Source organism: Bufo gargarizans, chromosome 8, assembly GCF_014858855.1.
Source record: "Bufo gargarizans isolate SCDJY-AF-19 chromosome 8, ASM1485885v1, whole genome shotgun sequence".
NCBI classification, from domain to species: Eukaryota; Metazoa; Chordata; class Amphibia; order Anura; family Bufonidae; genus Bufo; species Bufo gargarizans.
In genome coordinates, this window is record NC_058087.1 from 81,870,448 (window position 1) to 81,894,100 (window position 23,653).

A 23,653-nucleotide genomic window follows, 5' to 3' on the forward strand; every position below is an offset into this window, starting at 1 on the left:
CAGTAGGGCGTAGAGGGAAAGGTGTGCCGTATGCTTTTGGAAGGCAGATTTTGCTGGACTGTTTTTTTTTTTTACACCATGTCCCATTTGAAGCCCCCCTGATGCCCCCCTAGATGCCCCTCTAAGAAACCACACCCCTCGAGGTATTCAAAACTGATTTTACAAACTGTGTTAACCCTTTAGGTGTTCCACAAGATTTAATGAAAAATAGAGATACAATTTTAAAATTTCACTTTTTTGGCAGATTTTCCATTTCAATAATTTTTTTCCAGTTAAAAAGCAAGGGTTAACAGCCAAACAAAACTCAATATTTATGGCTCTGATTCTGTAGTTTACCCGATATGTGGTCGTAAACCGCTGTACGGGCACACAGCAGGGTGCAGAAGGAAAGGAGTGCCACCCGGTTTTGGAAGGCAGATTTTGCTGGACCATTTTTTTTTACACAATGTCCCATTTGAACCCCCCTGATGCACCCCTAGAGTAGAAACTCCAAAAGATTGACCCCATTTTAGAAACTATGGAATAGGGTGACAGTATTGTTGGTACTAGTTTAGGGTACATATTATTTTTGTTTGCTCTATATTACACTTTTTGTGAGGCAAGGTAACAAGAAACAGCTGTTTTGGCACAGTTTTAATTTTTTGTTATTTTCAAGATTCATCTGACAGGTTAGATCATGTAATATTTTTATAGAGCAGGTTGTCACGGACGCGGCGATACCTAATATATATACAATTTTTTTTTATTTATGTAAGTTTTACACAATGATTTCATTTTTGAAACAAAAAAAAAATCATGTTTAGTGTCTCCATATTCTGAGAGCCATAGTTTTTTATTTTTATTTTTTGGTCGATTATCTTGGGTAGGGTATGATTTTTGCGGGATGAGATGACTGTTTGATTGGCACTATTTTGGGGTGTGTATGACTTTTTGATCGCTTGCTATTATACTTTTTGTAAAAGAAAGGTGACAAAAAATAGCTTTTTTACATTTTTTTTTTTTTTTTACGGTATTCACCTGAGGGGTTAGGTCATGTGATATTTTTATAGAGCAGGTTATTACAGACGCGGCAATACCTAATATGTATACTTTTTTTATTTATGTAAGTTTTACACAATTATTTCATTTTTGAAACAAATTTTGGTTTACATGCGACTTTTTTGATCACTTTTATTACCTTTTTTGGGAAGTAAGGTGGGCAAAATTTCAATTTTATTTTTTTATTTTTATGGCGTTCACCGTTCGGGTAAAGTAACATGACTGCTTTATAGATCAGGTCGTTATGGACGCGGTGATATATAACATGTGTAGGGAATTTTATTTTTTCCATTTTTAATCAGTGATAAATGTGTTTTTTTATTTACATTTTTTTTCACTTTTTTTTTTTACCCAGACCCACTTGGTTCTTGAAGATCCAGTGGGTCTGATGTCTGTATAATACAGTACAGTACACTATATAGTGAACTGTACTGTATTTTACTTACACTTTGTCTGAACAGATCTATGCCTTCAGCACCATGGACAGCAGGATGCCTGAGAAGGCTTCCTGTTGCCATGGGAACAATCCCCGTCTGCCACAACTTTGCAAGGGTAAGGAGGGGATCTGTCTGGGGGCTCTCTCCCTCTCCCATCGGGGGGCTGCAAAGGCACAACAGCCCCCAATGGGAGAGGAAGGGAGCCCCCTCTTACTGTTAACCTTTTCCGTACGGACCGCGGTATGGAAAGGGTTAAACGGCTGACATCGCATGACAGATGTCGGCCGTTTAGACCAGGGTGTCAGCAATGTGCTGACACCCTGGTATACCCACTGCACACCAACGATTATTCAAGGGGAGGCGGGCGGGGAGGTCGCGATCCCGCCTGCCGCACCTCCCGCCTCCTGCACCACCCGCAACCCTCCCCCTGCACCTCCCACCGCAATAAAATCAGGGGTGCAGGGGGGGAGATAAAGATATATTTTTGGAATACTAAAGTTTCTGATTCTGATCAGAAACTGCAGAAAGTGCAGCAAACCGCAGGTCTGAATTGACCTAAGGTTTGCTGCGATCACCGATCACCCCCCCCCTGCGCATTTAGCCTAGGTGCCTGCTCAATGATTTGAGCAGGCACCGGGTTGCGATCACCGTCAGACGCACGGCAGTGATAGAAAATACACAGGGAGTACATGTACGCCCTGTGTCCTTAACCCTTTCATGACCAAGGGTCATTGATGCCCCAGTGTCCAGGTCAAAATTAACAAATCTAACATGTCACTTTATGTGGTAATAGCTTTGGAACACTTTTACTTATCCACGCCATTCTGAGATCGTTTTCTCGTGACACATTGTACTTCATGATAGTCATATATTTGAGTCAATATATTTCACCTTTATTTATGAAAAAATCCCAAATTTACCAAAACAGAAAGTGATACCTAATAAAATATTTATTTAGGCTTAGAAGTTTAGAAGCAATTCTTAAAATTTTTAAGAAAATTTCCAAAACCCACTTTTTAAGGACCAGTTCAGGTCTGAAGTCCCTTTGTGGGGCTTACATAGTGGAAATGACCCCATAAATGACCCCATTATAGAAACTACACCCCTCAAGTTACTCAAAACTGATTTTACAAACTTTGTTAACCCTTTAGGCGTTCCACAAGAATCAAAGGAAAATGGAGATGAAATTTAAAAATTTCCCTTTTTTGGCAGATTTTCCATTTTATATATATTTTTTTCTTTAACACATTGAGGGTTAACAGCCAAACAAAACTCAATATTTATTACCCTGATTCCGCGGTTTACAGAAACACCCCACATGTGGTCGTAAACTGCTGTACGGGCACACGGCAGGGCGCAGAAGGAAAGGAATGCCATACGGTTTTTGGAAGGTAGATTGTGCTGGATTGGTTTTCTGAACGCCATATGTTTTTTATTTTTCTGCCGATCGTCTTGTGCAGGGGCTCGTTTTTTGCAGAAAGTGTTGAGGTTTTTATTGGTACCATTTTTGGGCACATAGGATTTTTTGATCATTCATTATTACACTTTATGGGGCAAGGTGACCCAAAAATTGGCTGTTTTGGAACAGTTTTCATATTTATTTATTTTTTACAGCGTTCATCTGAGGAGTTAGGTCATGTGATAGTTTTATAGAGAAGATCGTTACGGACGTGGCAATACCTAATATGTATACTTTTTCTTATTTATTTAAGTTTTACACAATAATAGCATTTCTGAAACCAAAAAAATGATGTTTTAGTGTCTCTATAGTCTGAGAGCCATAGCTTTTTTATTTTTTGGGCGATTGTCTTAAATAGGGTATTATTTTTTGTGGGACGAGGTGACGGTTTGAGGTACTATTTTGGGGGTCATAAGCCTTTTTGATCGCTTGCTGTTGCACTTTTTGTCATGTAAGGTGACAAAAATAGCTTTTTTGGCACTGTTTTTTTATTTTATTTTTATGGTGTTTATCGGACGGGGTCCATCATGTGATATATTTATGTAGACAGTTGTTACGGACGCAGTGACACCTAATATGTGTATTTTATTTTATTTTTTCATTTTTTATAGGAAAAGGCAATGTCTTTTTTTATTTACATTTTTATTTATTGATGTATTTTTACTTATTTTCACTTTTGTTTTCATCAGTTCCCTTTTGGATCTTGAAGATCCAGTGGGGCTGATAGTTGTACTATACTTTGCAATGCTCTTGCATTGCAAAGTATAATACTTCCAGATTGCCTGTAGGTGGCAGCACTGGACGCCTTTGCCATGGCAACCATCGGGTTCTGCAATCACAGCGCTGCAGCCCCGATGGTGGAGAGAGGGAGCTCCCTCCCTCTGTTAACCCCATGGATGCCACAACCACAGCATCTATGGGGTTACAGGAGGGGCGGCTAGAAAATTAATGCAGGGGGCGGATCGCATGCCAGGAAGGAGATAAGCAGGAAGGAGATGAGGGCACAGATCGGGGGGGGGGGCACAGAGGGGCACCATGGGCTTAGAGCGGCACAGATCGGGGGGGGGGGGAGGTGGGCATGAGGAACACTATCGGCTTTCAGGCTCTGATCTGCAGAGCGCAGATCAGAGCCTGAAACCGGCATTTTAACACTGCCGCGATCCGATTGGTTAGTTTGCACAGACTAACCAATCGGATCGATTGCTGGCAAGGGGCCACTCTGATTGGTCCCTTGCCGGCATTACTGCACTGTATGCTGTCCGTGTGCTGCCAGAACGTATATATATATATATATATATACGTGGTAGCTGCACGGGGTATGTGCAGCTATCACGTGTATATACAGATTGCGGTCAGGAACGGGGTTAAGTACCAGGACATAAGGGCATACCTGTACGCCCTGTGTCCGGAAGAGGTTAAATATGGGGTAAGTCAGTCTAATAGTAACTGATTCTGGAATATCATGTTATTAGTAACTACATATATGAAAATTGAAATTAGGGTCTAAGTGTGACAGTTATCCTTTAAATCAGGTGAACCGCTATACAAACAGTTGAATAGGAGGATTGCTGATTTCTCTGCGTTTACTACAGAATACAGTCATATGGTCATAATAAATGATTTACTCTAACTTTATCTTTTTAGGGCCCTGGGTCTATACATACGTGGGATAGAGGAAGACAGCAGAACTAAACAAGATGGCATTTTCCATGAAAATGAATGCATTGTGAAAATTAACAAAATTAAACTATTAGACAAATCATTTACCCAGTAAGTACATTGGACTATTTTACATGTACTGTGTGTGTGTGGATTTACACACAAAAAAAAACTTTTTTGATAATTTAAAGGAAGATTTGGGAAAAAATACTAAGGATAAAAATTGCCTGTCATTCAACAATGCTGTCCTAATGTTTGATGAAATCCATATCGACTGTCTAGTATTAAGGGGTTTTATGGGACTCACTTACTGATCACCTAATGTATCCAATATGAGATCAGAGGTGGCCTGACTCCTGCCACCCCCAACAATCACCTGCAGTCACAGGTTCTGGTATTAGTGGCTGTATTTGGCTACAGCAGCTCAGTTCCCATTCACATGTATAGTCACATAAGCTGCAGTACATGAGAATGGCCACTGCAACTGCACAGTGTAAGGCGCTGTGGAGTTTTGGCTCCATACAATGTTTGCTTCTGGAAGCTGTGGCTGATGCTAACAGCTGATTAGTGGAGGTGCAAACCCCCCCATCAGACCCATATAGATGACATTTTAAAGATTAATCTATTAATTATTATTAATTTTGTTACCAATTCTCTCTTTATAGAAAATGATGCCACTTACCATTATAGAGTTAATAAGAGTATGAGGTTTGTCAGCTATGCATACCAATCCCACTGTGTATATTATACAGAAATCCACTCCCCGCACCCCCCCCCCCCCCCGACAATATTCTGCTCTGTCTTCCAATGTAAAGAGACCTTAGGTCACAGTAGTGACTTGTTAATGTCATGTCTAGTATATCAAATATTCCATACAATGTAGAGCATTTGTATATACTTGCTAACTCACAGCTGCAATGTTTGCAATGACCAAAAATTTTAATAGTTTGGAGTTATCTAAATTAAATTAGGCACATATGGGTTCTGCTTATTATTGTTTCCTTCCTAGTTCTTTATGTTTTTCTGACCCTGGAGTCACAAAAAAAGCTTTTCTGCTTTGTCATTTGCCCTTTTTTTCATAGTGTTCCATGTGAACATTTCAGCCATTTCCGATTATTCGTTCAAATGCATAAAAAAGTTAGATAGACTGAAATAAAATATCAACTCTGTGCATAATAGATTTTTCTATTAAACCTATGTTCATTTTGTAAATTACTTTCACCTTGTTTTTAGGGCACAAGATATTTTCCGCCAAGCAATGAAGTATCCTAGTGTTTTAGTGGAGGTGGTCCCATCTTATCATCGTGAACTGTATGAGAAAGCCAACATTTCTACTCTGTCAGTCTTGAACAATTATGATGATGAAGATGATGAAATTCCTAACATAAAGCCACCTCCTCCACCTGGTCATGGGAAGTTAAATGTAAAAATGCTTGAGCATAGTAATGGCTCAGGAACTGCCCAGCCAAAACAAATTGCATTAGTTCCCGATCTGACAAGTACTGTTGGTGCTTACTCCCCACCGTCTTTGTCACCTCTGGGATTTGGGAGCAAGAGATATGCCAAAAGAATAAGAATTGATTTGAAAAAAGGTAAACTCAATATGGTTCAGCTTTCCAAACTGGGCTTCAAGACTTACACAAGTACAATGGTTTTAAATGATATTTTTTTGTCTTTCATATTTTTCTATCATATTCATTCCAGGTCCAGATGGACTTGGATTTACAGTTGTCACCAGAGACTCTACCGTACATGGACCTGGTCCCATATTTGTAAAGAACATTCTTCCCAAAGGAGCAGCCATAAAGGATGGACGACTCCAGTCTGGAGACCGGATAATAGAGGTATGCGGCCTGTCTGTACTGTTCTCCTTTTCTGGAAAACTAGATTTACTCAAAGGCCAAGAACATTCCCATTTAAATTGCATCATTCCAACATTCTGGTATAATTTATTTAACATTTGTGGTTTATACCGACTCATTTTAGAAAGCATTTTTATCATCAGAACAAAATATTTTAGATAAGGCAATATACATTTTGAATTGCAAATAATAAAGTTAAATCAAAACCCATTTAGTTTTTCTGTTCATTGAATGTCACCAACCATGAATTATTTTAGGGCTCAAAGTCTGTTTGTTTGTTTGTTTATGGTACTTAATAGAGAAGGACACCATACAGCATCAGGGGGACATACCTGGCAGCAGACACACTGCTAGCAGCACAAAATACATCCTCAAAAATTTCCACTGGCTGGGTGTAAGGAGGGCTCAGGCAGCCCCTTGGGATACGGCCCACTAGGAAATTTCCTTGTAAGGTCGATGGCCAATCCGCCCCTGGACACGGATAACTTTTTTTTATACAATGGAATCCTATGGTGATGGGGGTTACTGTATGGCATCTGTTTAATGTATACATTATGGGAGTCATATATACTGTATATCTGGTTCAGATTCTGCTGCATGCAGTGTTGCAGATGAATCTGTTACTTCTTCCCCGCTCACCCCAGATCTAAAAAAAAAATTGGCATTGGCATGACGGGGAAGGGAAAATGGTCTAAATGTAAGACAGCGAAGATGTCTTAGATTTAGAATCGGTGGTGAATACGCCAAAGTTATGTAGAGGATGGCTTCTCAACATATCTACAGCGATCCAGCGCAGGGGCTTATTAAGACCAGCATCTAAAACGCCAGTCTTAATAAATGTGCTCCTATATGTTTACAATGTCAAACATGACAGACAAAAACGTGATTTGAACACAACCTAACAGACATTTTGCACAAACAGCACCCTTTCAATGTCGTAGAGATCAGAGACTGCATCCTCCCTACACTGGCAGCTATCGGCATTCAAACTATTAGGTGCACCAGAAGATTTGGAGGAGAAAAGTGCATCTAACAGTCCAAAAACTGCAGTATCTGGAATTCTGCATTGGTTACTGATAAAATGTGGTCTAATTGTTATCTAAATCAGAATTGTAAACTTGGTGTAAACTAATAACACACAAACAGTTGTACCATTCATGAGTTTAGCACATTGAGTGAATATTCATGTGGCAGGGAGAAAAGGTAAGTGAACGTTAGAATTATTTGTTCCCTCAATGATTCGAGAGCATCAAAGCCATCAGGATACAAAGCATCCCCAAATCATGATTCTCCACTATACTTCACCATTGGGATGTGGTTTTGGTGTTCATTTGCAGTGCTCTTTATCTTCCTAACATAGCATTGTGCATTTGTTCTAAAAAAATTATACTTCTGCCTGTGTGCAGAGAATTTTCTCAGAAGCTTTTGATCATTAAGGAAACACTCTGTAAATCTACCCTATTATCAATCCATGGAAATTCACCTGAAGATGTACCAAAACATTTTACATGAGTATATAAGGACAGCAGTCTCTAACCTCAAGCTGAAGAGATACTGGGTGGTGGAAGAAGACAACGACCAAACCACACAAGTCAATCAACTAAAGAATGGAGAAAAAGATTCATGTTTAATAATTGTCAAGTCAGAGTAAAACAAATTGATGAAATGAAAGGGGGGATGGCCCCAGTATCCCCCTCAATGTTGTTCAAATCTTATTTGAAGCTATAGGAGGGCGATTCTTACTAAAGGGGGCATACACGTTATTCATTTCATATTTTTTCTCACTGTATTGTGAATGTTTATTGAATGTGCTCAATACAGACATGGACGGTACAATTTATTATCTTACTCACTTCTATAGTGCTGACATCATCATCACTTGCGTTCACAATCTAAGTTCCCTATCAGTATGTCTTTGGAGTGTAGGAGACACAAACACGAAGGAACATACAAACTCCATGCAGATGTTCTCCTTGGTTGGATTTTAACCTAGGACCCCAGCTCTAGCCCCACCGATGCTAACCAGCAATTTACCATTCGTGTTTTTAGTTTAGTTAGATAGTATATGATAAAATGGTGACCTGGCTGGATAACAATCAGAGCACATTTTATTAGTAATCCGTATAGAAATCCAGTTCGTTCCTAATGGTTCACTTTCCTTTTTGATGGATATATTGGTAGATTTTATGTAGATTGCTATAGCTACATCAATTCAAGGTAATGCTGTAGAGTGGCTCACATTGGGAATCCCTTTCTTGAGTGAACTCTGCACAACGTTGGTAATGACTCTTTTATGTTTGAATGTTTTAGTTCTGTTTTCCAATTTCCAGCAATGTAACCTCTTCACTCAGTGATCCTTGTACAGAATGCTGTGAAATGACTTTGCCAGAGCTAGGGAAAGGGGTCAGCTACATTACAATGGCAACCATGCTGTATTATTTTGTCATAAACAAGTACTGAATTATCAGACTATGTATAATAGCGTCTCAAAAAAAGGGATACTCCAATTTTTTATGGGATTGTGCCATGAAATCAGCTGAACCCCCATCCACAGGATAGTTGAGCACTGTGCTCAGCTTTCTCAATCACTCCCATGTGCTCATCTTCATTTGTACCAGAGACTTCTGTTCTCATGATTGGTGGGGGATCCTGGTGGTCAAGCACTGATGACCAGATGCTTATACCCTATACATTTGTAAAAAAATAAAATAAAAAGGACAAATGTATGTAGTTCACATTGCTTACACAGCTTACTTATACTGCAGCGCATTGCCATCCACATGCAATTTTCATAAAACTCCAGTAAGCCTATCAACATGTTTTGTGGGGGTGGTAGGGAAATGGAGAACCTGCAGCAACCTTGTGGAGAATGTACAAACTCCATGCTGATGTTGACACTAAAGGAGGATGATTATAACATAGGAAAAACTATTTTTGGAGTTCATTCCTGTTGACATGGACACTTTCAATGACAAAATAATATCTGTCACCTTATTTTACTTGAGAATGCTTCACATAAAGTAGTTTTGTTACAATTACAGCTATAACTATGGTTACTTATAGTCTATGTATTTCTGTAAAGCGGACCTGTTATCTCTCCAGACATGGCTTATTGGCATCTCCTTGCATATAACTGCTTGCATCTCCCTTGTTATAGCAATGGTCCAGGTGGCTGTTACCAGTTGGGCGTGTGTTCCTGTTCAGTCTGACTCTGGCAGCACTGACTGGATGGTGTCAGACTGTGCAGAGACACCCTCAACTAGTAACATCTATCTGGACCTTCATTGCAAACTGCTAGTAATTCATTCATATCTTTTAGCAGATATAACAAAAGAATAGTACAACATACAGTCATAAGAATAGATGCTGCAGAATTGTTATTACATGGAGAAAGTAAGCAGTTACTAAAACTGACATGTCAAGAGAGGTTACAGGTATTTGGCTTGTAAAAACAATAAAAATAAATCATTAACAGAAATAAAACGCCCTCTACAGTCCTCCAGATGTTCCAGCGCAGTCTTGTTTACAAGCATCCCACATATGACTGCTGCAGCCAGTCAATGACCGCAGCTGTAATATGCCACAATACTTGCATCATGCGTCTTATTGTTAAGCATGCTACAGCACCTTCTCACGAAGGTAACTGATTGGCTGCAGCAGTCACTAGCTGCTTGCCTGTCAACAAGGACGGGCTGAGTGGGGGAAGAGTACTAAACTGGCAGGGGCCTTGAGAGGTGCTTTTTTGTTATTTTAGCACTTGCGGCAGTTTTTATTTTATTTGTTTTTTGAGAAACTGGATAAGCCATTTAGAAGGAAGATTTTGATTAATATAATGTCAGACTAATAACAACCAAATGTTATATCCTTATTTAGGTCAAAGGGCAGGCAATAGCTGGCAAGACGCAAGAGGAGCTGGTGGCCATGCTGAGGAGTACCAAACTAGGAGAGACCGTTGCTCTAGTGGTGGCCCGGCAAGAGGATGCTTTTCTGCCCCGTGAACTGGTAATTTCAATAACATCACATTCTTAATGCTTCTTCCTTGTCAGACAGACTGGGTCTCAGTGAGACGGCAGACTTTAGTCGCCTAGCTCAGCGTGCACTATATCAAAATCAACAATGATTTACTATCAGTCCATGAAATTTGATTTTCAACCCCTGGTGATATCATAAGCTATGGGATGTGATGTTGTCTTGGGTATCACAGAGCTCCTGATTTATGGAGAAGTCCATGAATATATCCAACTCTTGAGAAATTGTATAGGTGATTTAAAACCACCATGACAAGTCATAAAATGTAACCCTGCAGGATTTAAAAGGCACACAGAGTTAAAGTGGCACGCTGATCTGATCCCAGCATGATAAATCCATGGTTAAGCTTGTCGGCTTTCATTGTATTACTCAAATGGTTTCAGTAAACACCTTGTTTGAATCCTAATAAGACTTGAGATATTCTGTAATTATAACAAATTTTTCACTGCCGATTGATTTCACACACTTCAGGGTTCCTTTCCTTGAACACTGTCAGCTGTTTTGTGCAGTGCCGCATTTACATTTATAAGGAAGCTACGCCAGCGTGTGTGTAGAAGTGAGAGCACCGAGATAAAAGACATGACTGCAGAAAAACTATGTTGTTACATTCATATATTCCAAGGGTTGTTAAAAAAAAAAAAAAAATCTAATTTATATATATTTTTTTCTGATGCAGCATAGCTCTTTTCTGGTTTTATGTGAATGCAGTGTATTCATTGTATAATTGTTATGCAACTTTCTAATTTGCGGTACTTTTATTTCAGTTCTTTACCATTTCCGCCACTATCCTTCTATCCTGACTGCTCTTTTTAATGGGCACTGTTAGGCCTCTTTCACATGGGCGAGTTTTCCGCACGGATGCAATGCGTGAGGTGAACGCATTGCACCCGCACTGAATCCTGACCCATTAATTTCTATGGGGCTGTGCACATGAGCGGTGATTTTCACGCATCACTTATGCGTTGCGTGAAAATCGCAGCAAGCTTTATATTGTGCGTTTATCACGCAACGCAGGCCCCATAGAAGTGAATGGGGCTGCGTGAAAATCGCAAGCATCCGCAAGCAAGTGCGGATGTGGTGCGGTTTTCACGCACGGTTGCTAGGAGATGATCGGGATGGAGACCCGATCATTATTATTTCCCCTTATAACATGGTTATAAGGGAAAATAATAGCATTCTGAATACAGAATGCTTAGTACAATAGCGCTGGAGGGGTTAAAAAAATAATAATAATTTAACTCACCTTAATCCACTTGCTCGCGCAGCCCGGCTTCTCTTCTGTCTTCTTCTTTGCTGTGTACAGGGAAAGGACCTGTGGTGACATCACTCCGGTCATCACCATGGTAAAAGATCATGTGATGGACCATGTGATGACTGGAGTTATGTCACCACAGGTCCTTTTCCTGCACACAGCAAAGAAGAAGACAGAAGAGATGCCAGCTGTGCGAGCAAGTGGATTAAGGTGAGTTCAAAAAAAAATTTTTAACCCCTCCAGCGCTAATGTACTAAGCATTCTGTATTCAGAATGCTATTATTTTCCATTATAACCATGTTATAAGGGAAAATAATACAATCTACACAGCATCTAACCAAAACCAAACATGCCGATTTTTCTCACGCGCGTGCAAAACGCATTACAATGTTTTGCACTCGCGCGGAAAAATCGTGTTCCCACAACGCGCCCGCACCTTTTCCCACAACGCCCGTGTGAAACCAGCCTTAAAATACCATTGTAACATAAGGTGATATTCTGTATCCTCTCTTGAACTATGTGTCCCAGTGTTAATGATGTTTGGCATTTGCAGTACCAATCCTTGGCACTAAGAGCTGTACCTGCAGATAGTCGACCAGATCATCGCCAACAAGCATTCGTAGGATGATTGTTCTGTGTAAAAGTGTGGTTTACCTGATGAACATTCATCGGGCAATCACAATTTTTATGCATGCTAAAAAAATCATGATTTGCCAGCGGCAGATGGTGGTGTCTAGTCAAAGTCTGCTGCCAGCAAATAATGATTCTGTATAGAGACGAGCAATGGTATTAGAAATTACTCCTCCCATACTATGGAGGAGATCGCTGTAATAGCAGCGGTTTCCTTCACTGACGAGCAGGGGATTGTCGAGAAGGAACACGACATGACAATCGAAATGCCCATCTGCAGGTCTAATACACCTCCAACTGCACTGCTCAAAAAAATAAAGGGAACACTTAAACAACACAATGTAACTCCAAGTCAATCACACTTCTGTGAAAACAAACTGTCCACTTAGGAAGCAACACTGAGTGACAATCAATTTCACATGCTGTTGTGCAAATGGGATAGACAACAGGTGAAAATTATAGGCAAATAGCAAGACACCCCCAATAAAGGAGTGGTTCTGCAGGTGGTGACCACAGACCACTTCTCAGTTCCTATGCTTCCTGGCTGATGTTTTGGTCACTTTTGAATGCTGGCGGTGCTTTCACTCTAGTGGTAGAATGAGACGGAGTCTAGAACCCATGCAAGTGGCTCAGGTAGTGCAGCTTATCCAGGATGGCACATCAATGCGAGCTGTGGCAAGAAGGTTTGCTGTGTCTGTCAGCGTAGTGTCCAGAGCATGGAGGCGCTACCAGGAGACAGACCAGTACATCAGGAGACGTGGAGGAGGCCATAGGAGGGCAACAACCCAGCATCAGGACCGCTACCTCCGCCTTTGTGCAAGGAGGAACAGGAGGAGCACTGCCAGAGCCCTGCAAAATGACCTCCAGCAGGCCACAAATGTGCATGTGTCTGCTCAAACGCTCAGAAACAGACTCCATGCGGGTGATATGAGGGCCCGACGTCCACAGGTGGGGGTTGTGCTTACAGCCCAACACCGTGCAGGACGTTTGGCATTTGCCAGAGAACACCAAGATTGGGAAATTCGCCACTGGCGCCCTGTGCTCTTCACAGATGAAAGCAGGTTCACACTGAGCACATGACAGACGTGACAGAGTCTAGAGACACTGTGGCGAACGTTCTGCTGCCTGCAGCATCCTCCAGCATGACCGGTTTGGCATTGGTCAGTAATGGTGTGGGGTGGCATTTCTTTAGAGGGCCGCACAGCCCTCCATGTGCTTGCCAGAGGTAGCCTGACTGCCATTAGGTACTGAAATGAGATCCTCAGACCCTTTGTGAGACCATATGCTGGTGCGGTTGGCCCTGGGTTCCTCCTAATGCAAGACAATGCTAGACCTCATGTGGCTGGAGTGTGTCAGCAGTTCCTGCAAGACGAAGGCATTGATGCTATGGACTGTCCCACCCATTCCCCAGACCTGAATCCAATTGAGCACATCTGGGACATCATGTCTCGCTCTATCCACCAACGTCACGTTGCACCACAGACTGTCCAGGAGTTGTCAGATGCTTTAGTCCAGGTCTGGGAGGAGATCCCTCAGGAGACCGTCCGCCACCTCATCAGGAGCATGCACAGGCGTTGTAGAGAGGTCATACAGGCACGTGGAGGCCACACACACTACTGAGCCTCATTTTGACTTGTTTTAAGGACATTACATCGAAGTTGGATCAGCCTGTAGTGTGTTTTTCCACTTTAATTTTGAGTGTGACTCAAAATCCAGACCTCCATGGGTTGAAAAAATAAATTTACATTTTTTTAATTTTTGTGTGTTTTTGTTGTCAGCACAATCAACTATGTAAAGAACAAAGTATTTCAGAAGAATATTTAATTAATTCAGATCTAGGATGTGTTATTTTTGTGTTCCCTTTATTTTTTTGAGCAGTGTAGTTATGTTTGCACAGCCTGCTGCCTATGGTGTTGTGACGTTGCACATTAATCACAGGATACATTTTTTTTTCCCCAAAACTTTTTTTTAGTTATAAAAAAAAAGCGTCAGAACATCCCAATGTGAACTGCCTCCCTGAAATAGGCGATGCCACTGTTTTCTTTCACAATATTTTTATTAAGTTATTGAGCAAAACAATACAGGCATTTTGGTACTAGCAGCGTATACAGACGTACAATAATCTTGACGTTACATAAAGTCATGGCTCTACATCCATTAATTGCCCATATCAGGGCGAGGGATAGTGGGAGGGGACATAGGGGAGAGAACAAAGCATGAACATAACAACATGGAAAATTCAGCCCGCACAACCTAACATAACAACAACAACCTATCCATAGTCCTAAGTTATATATACTACACAATTACACCTTATGCACCAATGATATTCAGTAGGCCCACAAGCTAATCAAAGGTCTGATATTGAAGAAGGACGTACTCCTAGATATGCTGGGGTATAGCTGAATAAGAAGACTGTGCGGTTACAGCCAGGGATCACCCACATGCAAAACATAGTCAATGCTGCTGACACTAGACAAAACACCTGCTATACTGTAATCAAATGTACTACCATCCAGTGTCCCAATGCAAAAGACAATCCCTACAAAGCCCAATGCCCCCCCCCCCCCAAAAAAAAAAAAAAGACTTGTGGCTAATGCACATATAATAGTATACCTGATTGTTACTGCTCTCCTAAGATAGAATAAATACCAGAAGATAAGTATTGGGTAAACCCTTCCAAGGATAAATGTACAAAAATAATAATAATCTACTATGCAATAGAAGGCTTATCCCATTGTGGTAATAAATATAGTGGTGATGGATGATGTCCCTGTAACTGGCAATGTGTCCCACGTCCTACAGGATTAGGGAGCATCTACACATGGATGGATGCACATATTAAGATGACAAAAAATGGCTGCCACACCAATCTGCATATTGTATGGCAGTTTTGTGTTGTAAACAAGTAGCGGTAATAAAGTTTGTGGTATACCAAATGCTCGATTACAGGAATGTTTTTGTAATTTTTGTACATTGCTGTAAATAACTGTTATATATAGATACTGTGGTCCAGATCTACTAATCCTATAGATGGGGTAAGCTCAGACAGTCTGTCCAATCCTGTACCAGATTTATCACAGAGGGGCAGGCTGGATGATAAATCTTGTACAGGGTTAGACACAGTTGTCTAATTATGTGAAACTATGATTGGTGGTGCCTGCACGAGCGACAGGATCACCCGATGAACAAGCGTTTTGGGTGATTGGTGGCACATTTACAGATTGTCGGGAGTGAGCGTTCACAGGAAATCGTTCCTGATAATCTGGATAATTATTGGCTTGTGAAAATGCAACTTTAGTAACACATTGGTACATAAGGTCCATAACACATACTGTATATAATGAAATCTTACTAGCCCTAAGTCTAAAAGTCCATGTAGGACGAGGTCGAGAAGAGTGATTTGTGTCTGAGAACACACGATAGGGTACCTCTTTGGCGCACAGGGACGACCACAGTTTCAATTTTTTTTGGTATAAATAATATTTATTGTTCAGTTATTGTTCAACTTGAAACTGTGGTCGTCCCTGTGCGCCAAAGAGGTACCCTATCGTGTGTTCTCAGACACAAATCACTCTTCTCGCCCTCAACAATCCCAAGGAGTTTCTGGCAACTCCATCCAAAGGGATTGAACGGGTACCGGCAGCACGGACATACCTCACCCTCCCGACCTATTGTGTGTCTAAACCTGTTGTGCGCTTACACCTGCACAACACCCAAAGGTGAGCACACTCAATCCATCACTTTTATCCGCGTATCATCGCTTACTACCCTATGAGCGCCTCTCCCTTTTTTGCTCTCTTGCCATAATTGATGTAGGACGAGGTGACCTGTAAAAGAGGGACACTCCAAAGTGTTGGCACCTCTGCAAATGTGAGCATTGAGAGTATTCGAAGTTCCATATGTGTGCGTTTTTATCACCTGAACTTATATCTGCATGTCTTGCCAAACATGAAAGTAGAGCTCATCATAGGTTTGTAAGAAAGCTATTTACATACATCTGTTGCTGTTTTGCCAACATTTGGATGTAACACTTTTCTGATGATATATCTGTGGGAATACACGCTAACAGTGTCTTTACAGTATAACAATGTATACCTCAAATTGATGCCTCCAACGTGTGGCACTGTATAGCCATATAGTGGTCCATGCCATTGGTGGACTCTGTGTTAAGGGGGAAGAGCTACTGTGTGGGGGGCACTAAGCGGGCATAATATCAGTGGTCTTCACAAGCTACTGGAGGGTGGTTGTAGGGAAGTCACTTTGGAGGAGCCCATTCAAAAATTTGTTATGCCCCTGCTTTTGAGCTGTGGTTACACATGGGTGGCAACAGAATAGTTACATTTATGTGGGGTCCGCCAACTCTTACAATTTAAAAACAAAGTATGCTGCATCATTTATGTTTTTTTTAAGGATTCCTCAGTGAGGAATAGCACAGTCGGCTGTGTGTACTGTTTCATCTGCTCTTACAGATTTATCTTTTTTTTTTAACAGATGCATTTGTTAGTCTACGTTCAATGCCCCATCCTTCTATTTGTCATTGAGCTCTTACATTTCCTGCCTGTGCTATGGAGTGCATTAGTTGTTAATATCGGCCTGTTTCCACTGGTATTTAATCTGCCATACGGGAGATGCATCAGTTCCATTATAGATATAGCTGCAGTGTCCAGCCTTATCTTGATGGATGTAGGTGTTTGTATTTGACCTCTTATTGAGGAGCATGCAGGGTGAGACTCTGCTCAAAACTTCCCCTTCCTGTCTATCACAAGGAGTTGGCCCGACCATGTTATGTGCACCGCTGTCAATGGTCTATTGCTTTTATCCTGAACCTCATTTTCCATGTAGCACATGTCCAGGTTTTCCTGTTTCCTTGTTGTTTTTACTCTCTCCTGTATATATGTGTGAGTGTGGGAATATGAGTGACACACACAGGAAGCTCCGAGGAAGGATTCATGTCTGGCTTTTGACCCTGCATATTTTAGAAAGAATAGAGAAATGTTTATTGTGTTTAAAATGCTACTAAAGCTCCATCATCCCAAATAAGTGTGCAGCGTGTTTAGTATTCTTAATTTCTGTAGCAATGACATGGTGATCTGTGCTATACTGAATGTGTTCCTCAGGTAATGATCTAATACCACCCCCTATAGTGGGAACACACAAGCTAGGGATCATTATGTTTTATGAGCTGAAGCAAACAAAATAATGGCTGCTGCCTTGTGTGGAGCTGAATCTGTGGACAAAGTGCCCTATACAGTATATAATCCAGTGTAAATCGTGAAAGCAGATCCCTTTTCTGTAAACTTGGAAAGGAAATATGATATATATGCATTACAAGCTTTTTTTCAGCTGCATTATGTAGAATTGCGTTTTCCCTTTTTTGTATAATCTAAATATTTTAAAATCATATTCAGTCCATTCATGGTTCTTAAGTCAAATAATCATGTTTGTCTAATGGAGCCCCAAGATTGGCCACGAGAGTGGTTGCTGATTGTAACAGACAGTGGGTGTAGCCCCACTGTGCAAACTAACCTCTTTGGGCGAAACCCAATGTTGTTTTCCTCCTGGTTCCCTGGTATTCACCCTTTAACCCCAGTACTGGGATCTGAACTTTGCTACATGGAACCAACCAGGCCGCTACCTTCTGGAGTATTTCTAGTGTAATTGGGCTGATCCACGGGGGTCACAGACAAAGTTATGAAGGACCCAGCAAAATACAGTGGATATAAAAAGTCTACACACCCCTTTTAAAATGTCAGGTTTATGTAAAAAAAAAATGAGACACAGATAAATAATTTCAGAACTTTTTCCACCTTTAATGTGACCTATAAACTGTACCACTCAATTGAAAAACAAACTGAAATCTTTTAAGTAGAGGGAAGAAAAAATATAAAAATAATATGGTTGCATAAGTGTGCACACTAGGCCTCATGCACACGACCGTTGTTCGGGTCTGAATCCGAGCCGCAGTTTTTATGGCTCGCGTGCGGACCAATTCACTTCAATGGGGCTGCAAAAGATGCGGACAGCGCTCCGTGGGTCCCTGAGCAAGATGGGCCCCCAGTCTCCCATACACTTGACAAGTGGCAGATAACACAGTAGACTTAATGCACACTGCCTATCTACATATAACCAGCCTATGTGCAAACCAGCCTATGTTTATTATTATAGATGCGATCAGGTAGCTGAGATGACATAGGTACAGAGGAAGGCCAGCAAGTATCATCTTTTCTCAGGGGCCTGCAGGGCCCCCCATAATCAATAGTCTTGTATCCTCTTGCTTCTGCCTGCGGCTGTGTGAGGAGGTTACAACTGAATGTATCTATATGGTGGACCCCTACAAATATTTTATTGGTGGGCCCTAGGCACCCTAGATCGATTACAATGATTGGAATATAGATATGTCCTTCCATACCTTTCCTCTTTTCTCGAGATATGTCCTCCTAAGCCATTCCTCTTTGTTCCTGGTGGTGCAAGATGACCAGCACTGGAAAAAAGTAAGTTTGTATTTCTCTGAAGGGTGTCAAGAGTAACTCGTACTGTATTTTTTTTTTACCAAATCTGGTCATCTAGCACCAGTCATCTTGCAATATGCGGCGCCAAGAGAAAAGGTAAGGAAGGGCACAACTATAGTAGTCAATGTTCATAATAAAAGTATATTTTGTAATTTTCAGTAGTAAATCATATTTTTATTAGAGAAGAATATTATTTTCCTCGCCTTCCAACAGCAACTTACAAATAATCTTTTTGGATGCTCTACATCTAATACATAAAAGCAGATGCATACATGGTCATTGTGATTGAGTCATTTGTAATAATTGGTTTATAATTATTCTCACGGGAGAAGGAGCTGCGATTCTCGCGAGAACTTGAGCTCCTTCTCCCTGGCTAAAAGCGGGGCGCTCTGATTGGATGTGCTCGCAACCAGGGAGAAGTTAGCCGCGCCTAGTATAACCAAGTCACCACATTAGCATATGAGTCCCCAAAAGATACAGGGACCACAGCGGACGAACAGGGTGATCTTTAGAAAAAAATAAAAGCGCCAAGACGTCAGTGGGAGCCGCACTATAAGGTAGGATAATAATTAGATTAAGGATATCCAGGTGAAAGGTCCTCTTTAACTATTCCTCTGGTTTTGGTAAATTCACCCAATGTATCCTGCTGTTTTCAAATTTTGGAGTGTTTTTTATTTGGTCTAAATGGAAATAGATAATTTTTTTTCTTTTTTGTACACCATTTGACTCGCATCTACTAGAGTGATTCTACCTATGCCTTGTCATAAAATGTGCCAAAATCTAGTGCAATTTGGTGCATTTAGTTTTTGGCACAAAATTGTTTTAAAGTAAGGCTCCTTTCATATTAAGGTTAATTAGCTCCGACAGGCCATTATGGCACAGATCAGCCTGCCAGAGCTCTCTGGATCCGGCATTGCTGGATGTTACCACAGTGTCCGCCGGCCCATTTAACCCATTTGGGTTTGTTGAGAGGGTATTTGAAGTTTAATCAATTGCTTTTAAAGCTTTTGTTGTCATAGCTTAATAATTGTAATTACTTAATAATTGTAATTTTTAACACAGAATCCAGGCTGACAATTTCACACAGTAACATGTTAATGATTGTATAAGAACTAATTAGCTAGATGTATATCTGACATTTCTTAAATTGAATGGCGTACATGTAAATCTTTAATAAAGTATCAGGGCAGGTCTATGATTTTTTATTTTTTTAAGTAATCCTGTAAAGTCTGCCTGCCATTTACATCTATTAATGTTTGCTTATATTTTCGTCTAGGGTGGTTAATACAGCTGTAAAGGTAAAGCACAAAAAAGTGCTATGCACTTATTTTATTAGCATTTCATTTTTTGTGAGTTGTCCTGTTATAATGAAACACTGCAAAATGACAAATAACGTCATTGATCCACTTCACATCCACCATTAGGATATAAACGTCCTATGGGTGGATGTTTACCTCTGAATGGACGTTCTGGAACGTCCATTCAGAGATGGCAGCTGCACGCTAATCGTGCAGCTGCTGAGCAGGGTGCCTGCTGTCAGTGAAAACAGGGCAACCCAGAGAGAAGGCAGGGACAGTTCCCAGGTGTCCCTGCCTTCTAGATCGCTGTCCCTGCCTTCTAGATTACAACGAGCGCTGTGTGTACAGATCAGAAAGCGCTATGTTGCTTCCTGTTCTGGCCGGGAGAGTACAGGAGCTGCCGAGTCTTCCACAGACCCTGATCAGCCCTGCACTGAGGCTGTACAGCATTGTATTCTGCTGTACAGCCTCTCTGGGGGGTGTATTTCCCCTGTAACCGGGGCTACTATGTCAGCCCCAGTTATAAGAGAAATCAATAGTGAAAAAAAAAGATAAATGTCCCCCAGAGGTCTTGTATGACCTTATGGGGGAAGCAAAGTGTCAAATAAAATAAAAAAAAATAATAATAATGAAAATAAAATAAAATAAAGTTTAACATGTAAAAAATCTCTATCAAGTAATTAAAAAAAGGTAAAAATAGAAAAAAAAAATAGACATATTTGGTATTGCCGCATCCGTAACGACCGGCTCTATAAATATATCACATGATTCACCCCGTCCGATAAACACCATAAAAAAATAAAAACTGTCAAAAAAGTCATTTTTGTCACCTTACATCACAAAAAGTGCAACTCCAAGTGATCAAAAAGCGTCTCTCCCACAAAATGGTGCCAATAAAATCGTCACCTCACCCTGCAAAAAATGAGCCCCATATCACAAAAAAATATATAACTCTCAGAACATTTAGACATTAAAACATCATTTTTTGTTTAAAAAATTATATTATTGTGTTAAAGTGAAATAAATAAAAAAGTATACATATTAGTTATCGCCACGTCCATAACAACCAGCTCTATAAAAATATCACATGATCTAACCCCTCAGGTAAATACCATAAAAAAATGAAAATAAAAACAGTACCAAAAAAGCAATTTTTTCACCTTACGTCATAAAATTTCAACACAAAGCCATCAAAAAGGTGTATGCCCTCTAAAATAGTACCAATCAAACTGACACCTCATCCCTCAAAAAATGAGACCCTAACTAAGACATTTTTTTTCTTTAGAACTGCTATTATTGTGTAAAACTTAAATAAGAAAAAGTATACATATAAGGTATGTCTACGTCTGTAACAATCTGCTCTATAAAATGTCACTTAAAGGGAACCTGTCACCAGGATTTTGTGTATAGAGCTGAGGACATGGGCTGCTAGATGGCCGCTAGCACATCCGCAATACCCAGTCCCTATAGCTCTGTGTGCTTTCATTGTGTAAAAAAAAAAGATTTGATACATATGCAAATTAACCTGAGATGAGTCCTGTCCTTGACTCATCTCATGTACAGGACTCATCTCAGGTTAATTTGCATATGTATCAAATTGTTTTTTTTACACAATAAAAGCACAGAGAGCGATGGGGACTGGGTATTGCAGATGTGCTAGCGGCCATCTAGCAGCCCATGTCCTCAGCTCTATGCACAAAATCCTGGTGACAGGTTCCCTTTAACCAAACCCCTCAGGTGAATGCTGTAAAAATTCACATGTAGCCAAAAATGGTACCAATAAAAATATCATCTCTTCCTGCCAAAAACGAGCCCCCGCGCAAGACGATCAGCAGAAAAAAAAAATGGTGTTCAGAAAATGGAGACACAAAACCTTTTTTTTTCAAAAATGCTTAATTATGTAAAACAAATAAACAAAGAAAGTAGGCATATTTGATATCATTGATTCCGTAACAACCTGCTCTATAAAAATAGCACATGAGCCATCCTGTTAGATGAATGTTGTGAAAAATAAAAATGGTGGCTCACAAAAAAAGTATCATAGAGCAATTAAAAATCATATGTGCCCCAAAAAAGTAACAATTAAACTGTCTCCTTATCCCCTAGTTTCCAAAATGGGGTCACGTTTTGGGAGTTTCTACTGTAAGGGTGCATCAGGGTGCTTCAAATGGGACATGGCAAGTTAAAATTATCTCAGAGAAATCTGCCCTCCAAAAACCATATGGTGTTCCTTTCCTTATGCGCCCTGTCGTGTGCCCGTACAGCAGTTTACAACCACATATGTGGTGTTTCTGTAAACTACAGAATCAGGGCAATAAATGTTGAGTTTAGTTTGGCTGTTAATCCTTGATTTGTTACTGGAAAAAAAAAATATTAAGATAGAAAATCTGCCAAAAAAGTGAAATACTGAAATTTGATCTCCATTTTCCATTAATTCTTGTGGAACACCTAAAGGGTTAACAACGTTTGTAAAATCTGTTTTTAATACCTTGAGGGGTGCAGTTTGCTTCTAAACTTCTAAGCCATGTAACGTCCTGAAAAAATAAAATGGCATTCCCAAAATGATCCAAACATGAAGTAGACATATGAGAAATGTAAATTAATAACTATTTTGGAGGTATTACTATGTATTATAGAAGTAGAGAAATTGAAACTTGGAAATTTGCTGATTTTTCTAAATCTTCCAAAATTGTTGGTGTATTTGTTTTTTTTACCACTGTCATGAAGTACAATGTGTGACGAAAAAACAATCTCTGGCCTGAATAAGTAAAAGCATAAGCGTTTTAAAGTTATTCACACATAAAGTGACACTGGTCAGATTTGCAAAAATTGCCTGGTCCTTAAGTTGAAAAGGAGCTCTGTCCTTAAGGGGTTAAAAAGTGGGTTTTGGAAATTTTATTAAAAAGATTTGCGTCTAAAATTCTAAACCTTCTAACGTCCTAAAAAAATAAAATCACATTTGCAAAATTATCCCAAAGTAGACATATGGTGAATGTTAAGTAATCATTTTATGAGCTATCACTTTCTGTTTTAAAAGCAAAGAAATATAAATTTTGAAAATTGCTATTTTTTCAAGATGTTTTGTAAATGTGGGATTATTTTATAAATAAAGGTGAAATATATAGACTCAAATTTACCACGGTCATGAAGTACAATGTGTCACAAGAAAACATTCTAAGAATGGCTTGGATAAGTAGAAACATTCCAAATTCATTACCACTTAACCACTTGCCATCTGGGCCATTTGCCCCCTTCCTGACCAGGCCTAATTTTGCAAAACTTTATGTGGTAATAACTTTGGAACGCCTTTACTTATCCAAGTCATTCAGAGAATGTTTTCTCGTGACACATTATACTTCATGATGGTCATAAATTTGAGTCAATATATTTCACCTTTATTTATGAAAAAATCCCAAATTTACCAAAAATTTAGAAAAATTTGCAATTTTAAAAATTTCGATTTCTCTGCTTTTAAAA

General features: G+C 40.0%; 1 protein-coding gene across 3 annotated transcripts in view; it reads left to right on the forward strand.

Moving 5' to 3' along the window:
* PARD3B (par-3 family cell polarity regulator beta) overlaps window positions 1-23,653 on the forward strand; it is a 1,547,452-nt gene that overhangs the window by 474,036 nt on the left and 1,049,763 nt on the right. For all 3 annotated transcript variants that reach the window (XM_044302617.1, XM_044302618.1, XM_044302619.1), the window contains exons 7-10: window positions 4,579-4,704; window positions 5,827-6,185; window positions 6,298-6,437; window positions 10,329-10,457. In XM_044302617.1, the coding sequence (XP_044158552.1) occupies window positions 4,579-4,704; window positions 5,827-6,185; window positions 6,298-6,437; window positions 10,329-10,457 (754 nt within the window). The remainder of the gene's footprint in view (window positions 1-4,578; window positions 4,705-5,826; window positions 6,186-6,297; window positions 6,438-10,328; window positions 10,458-23,653) is intronic.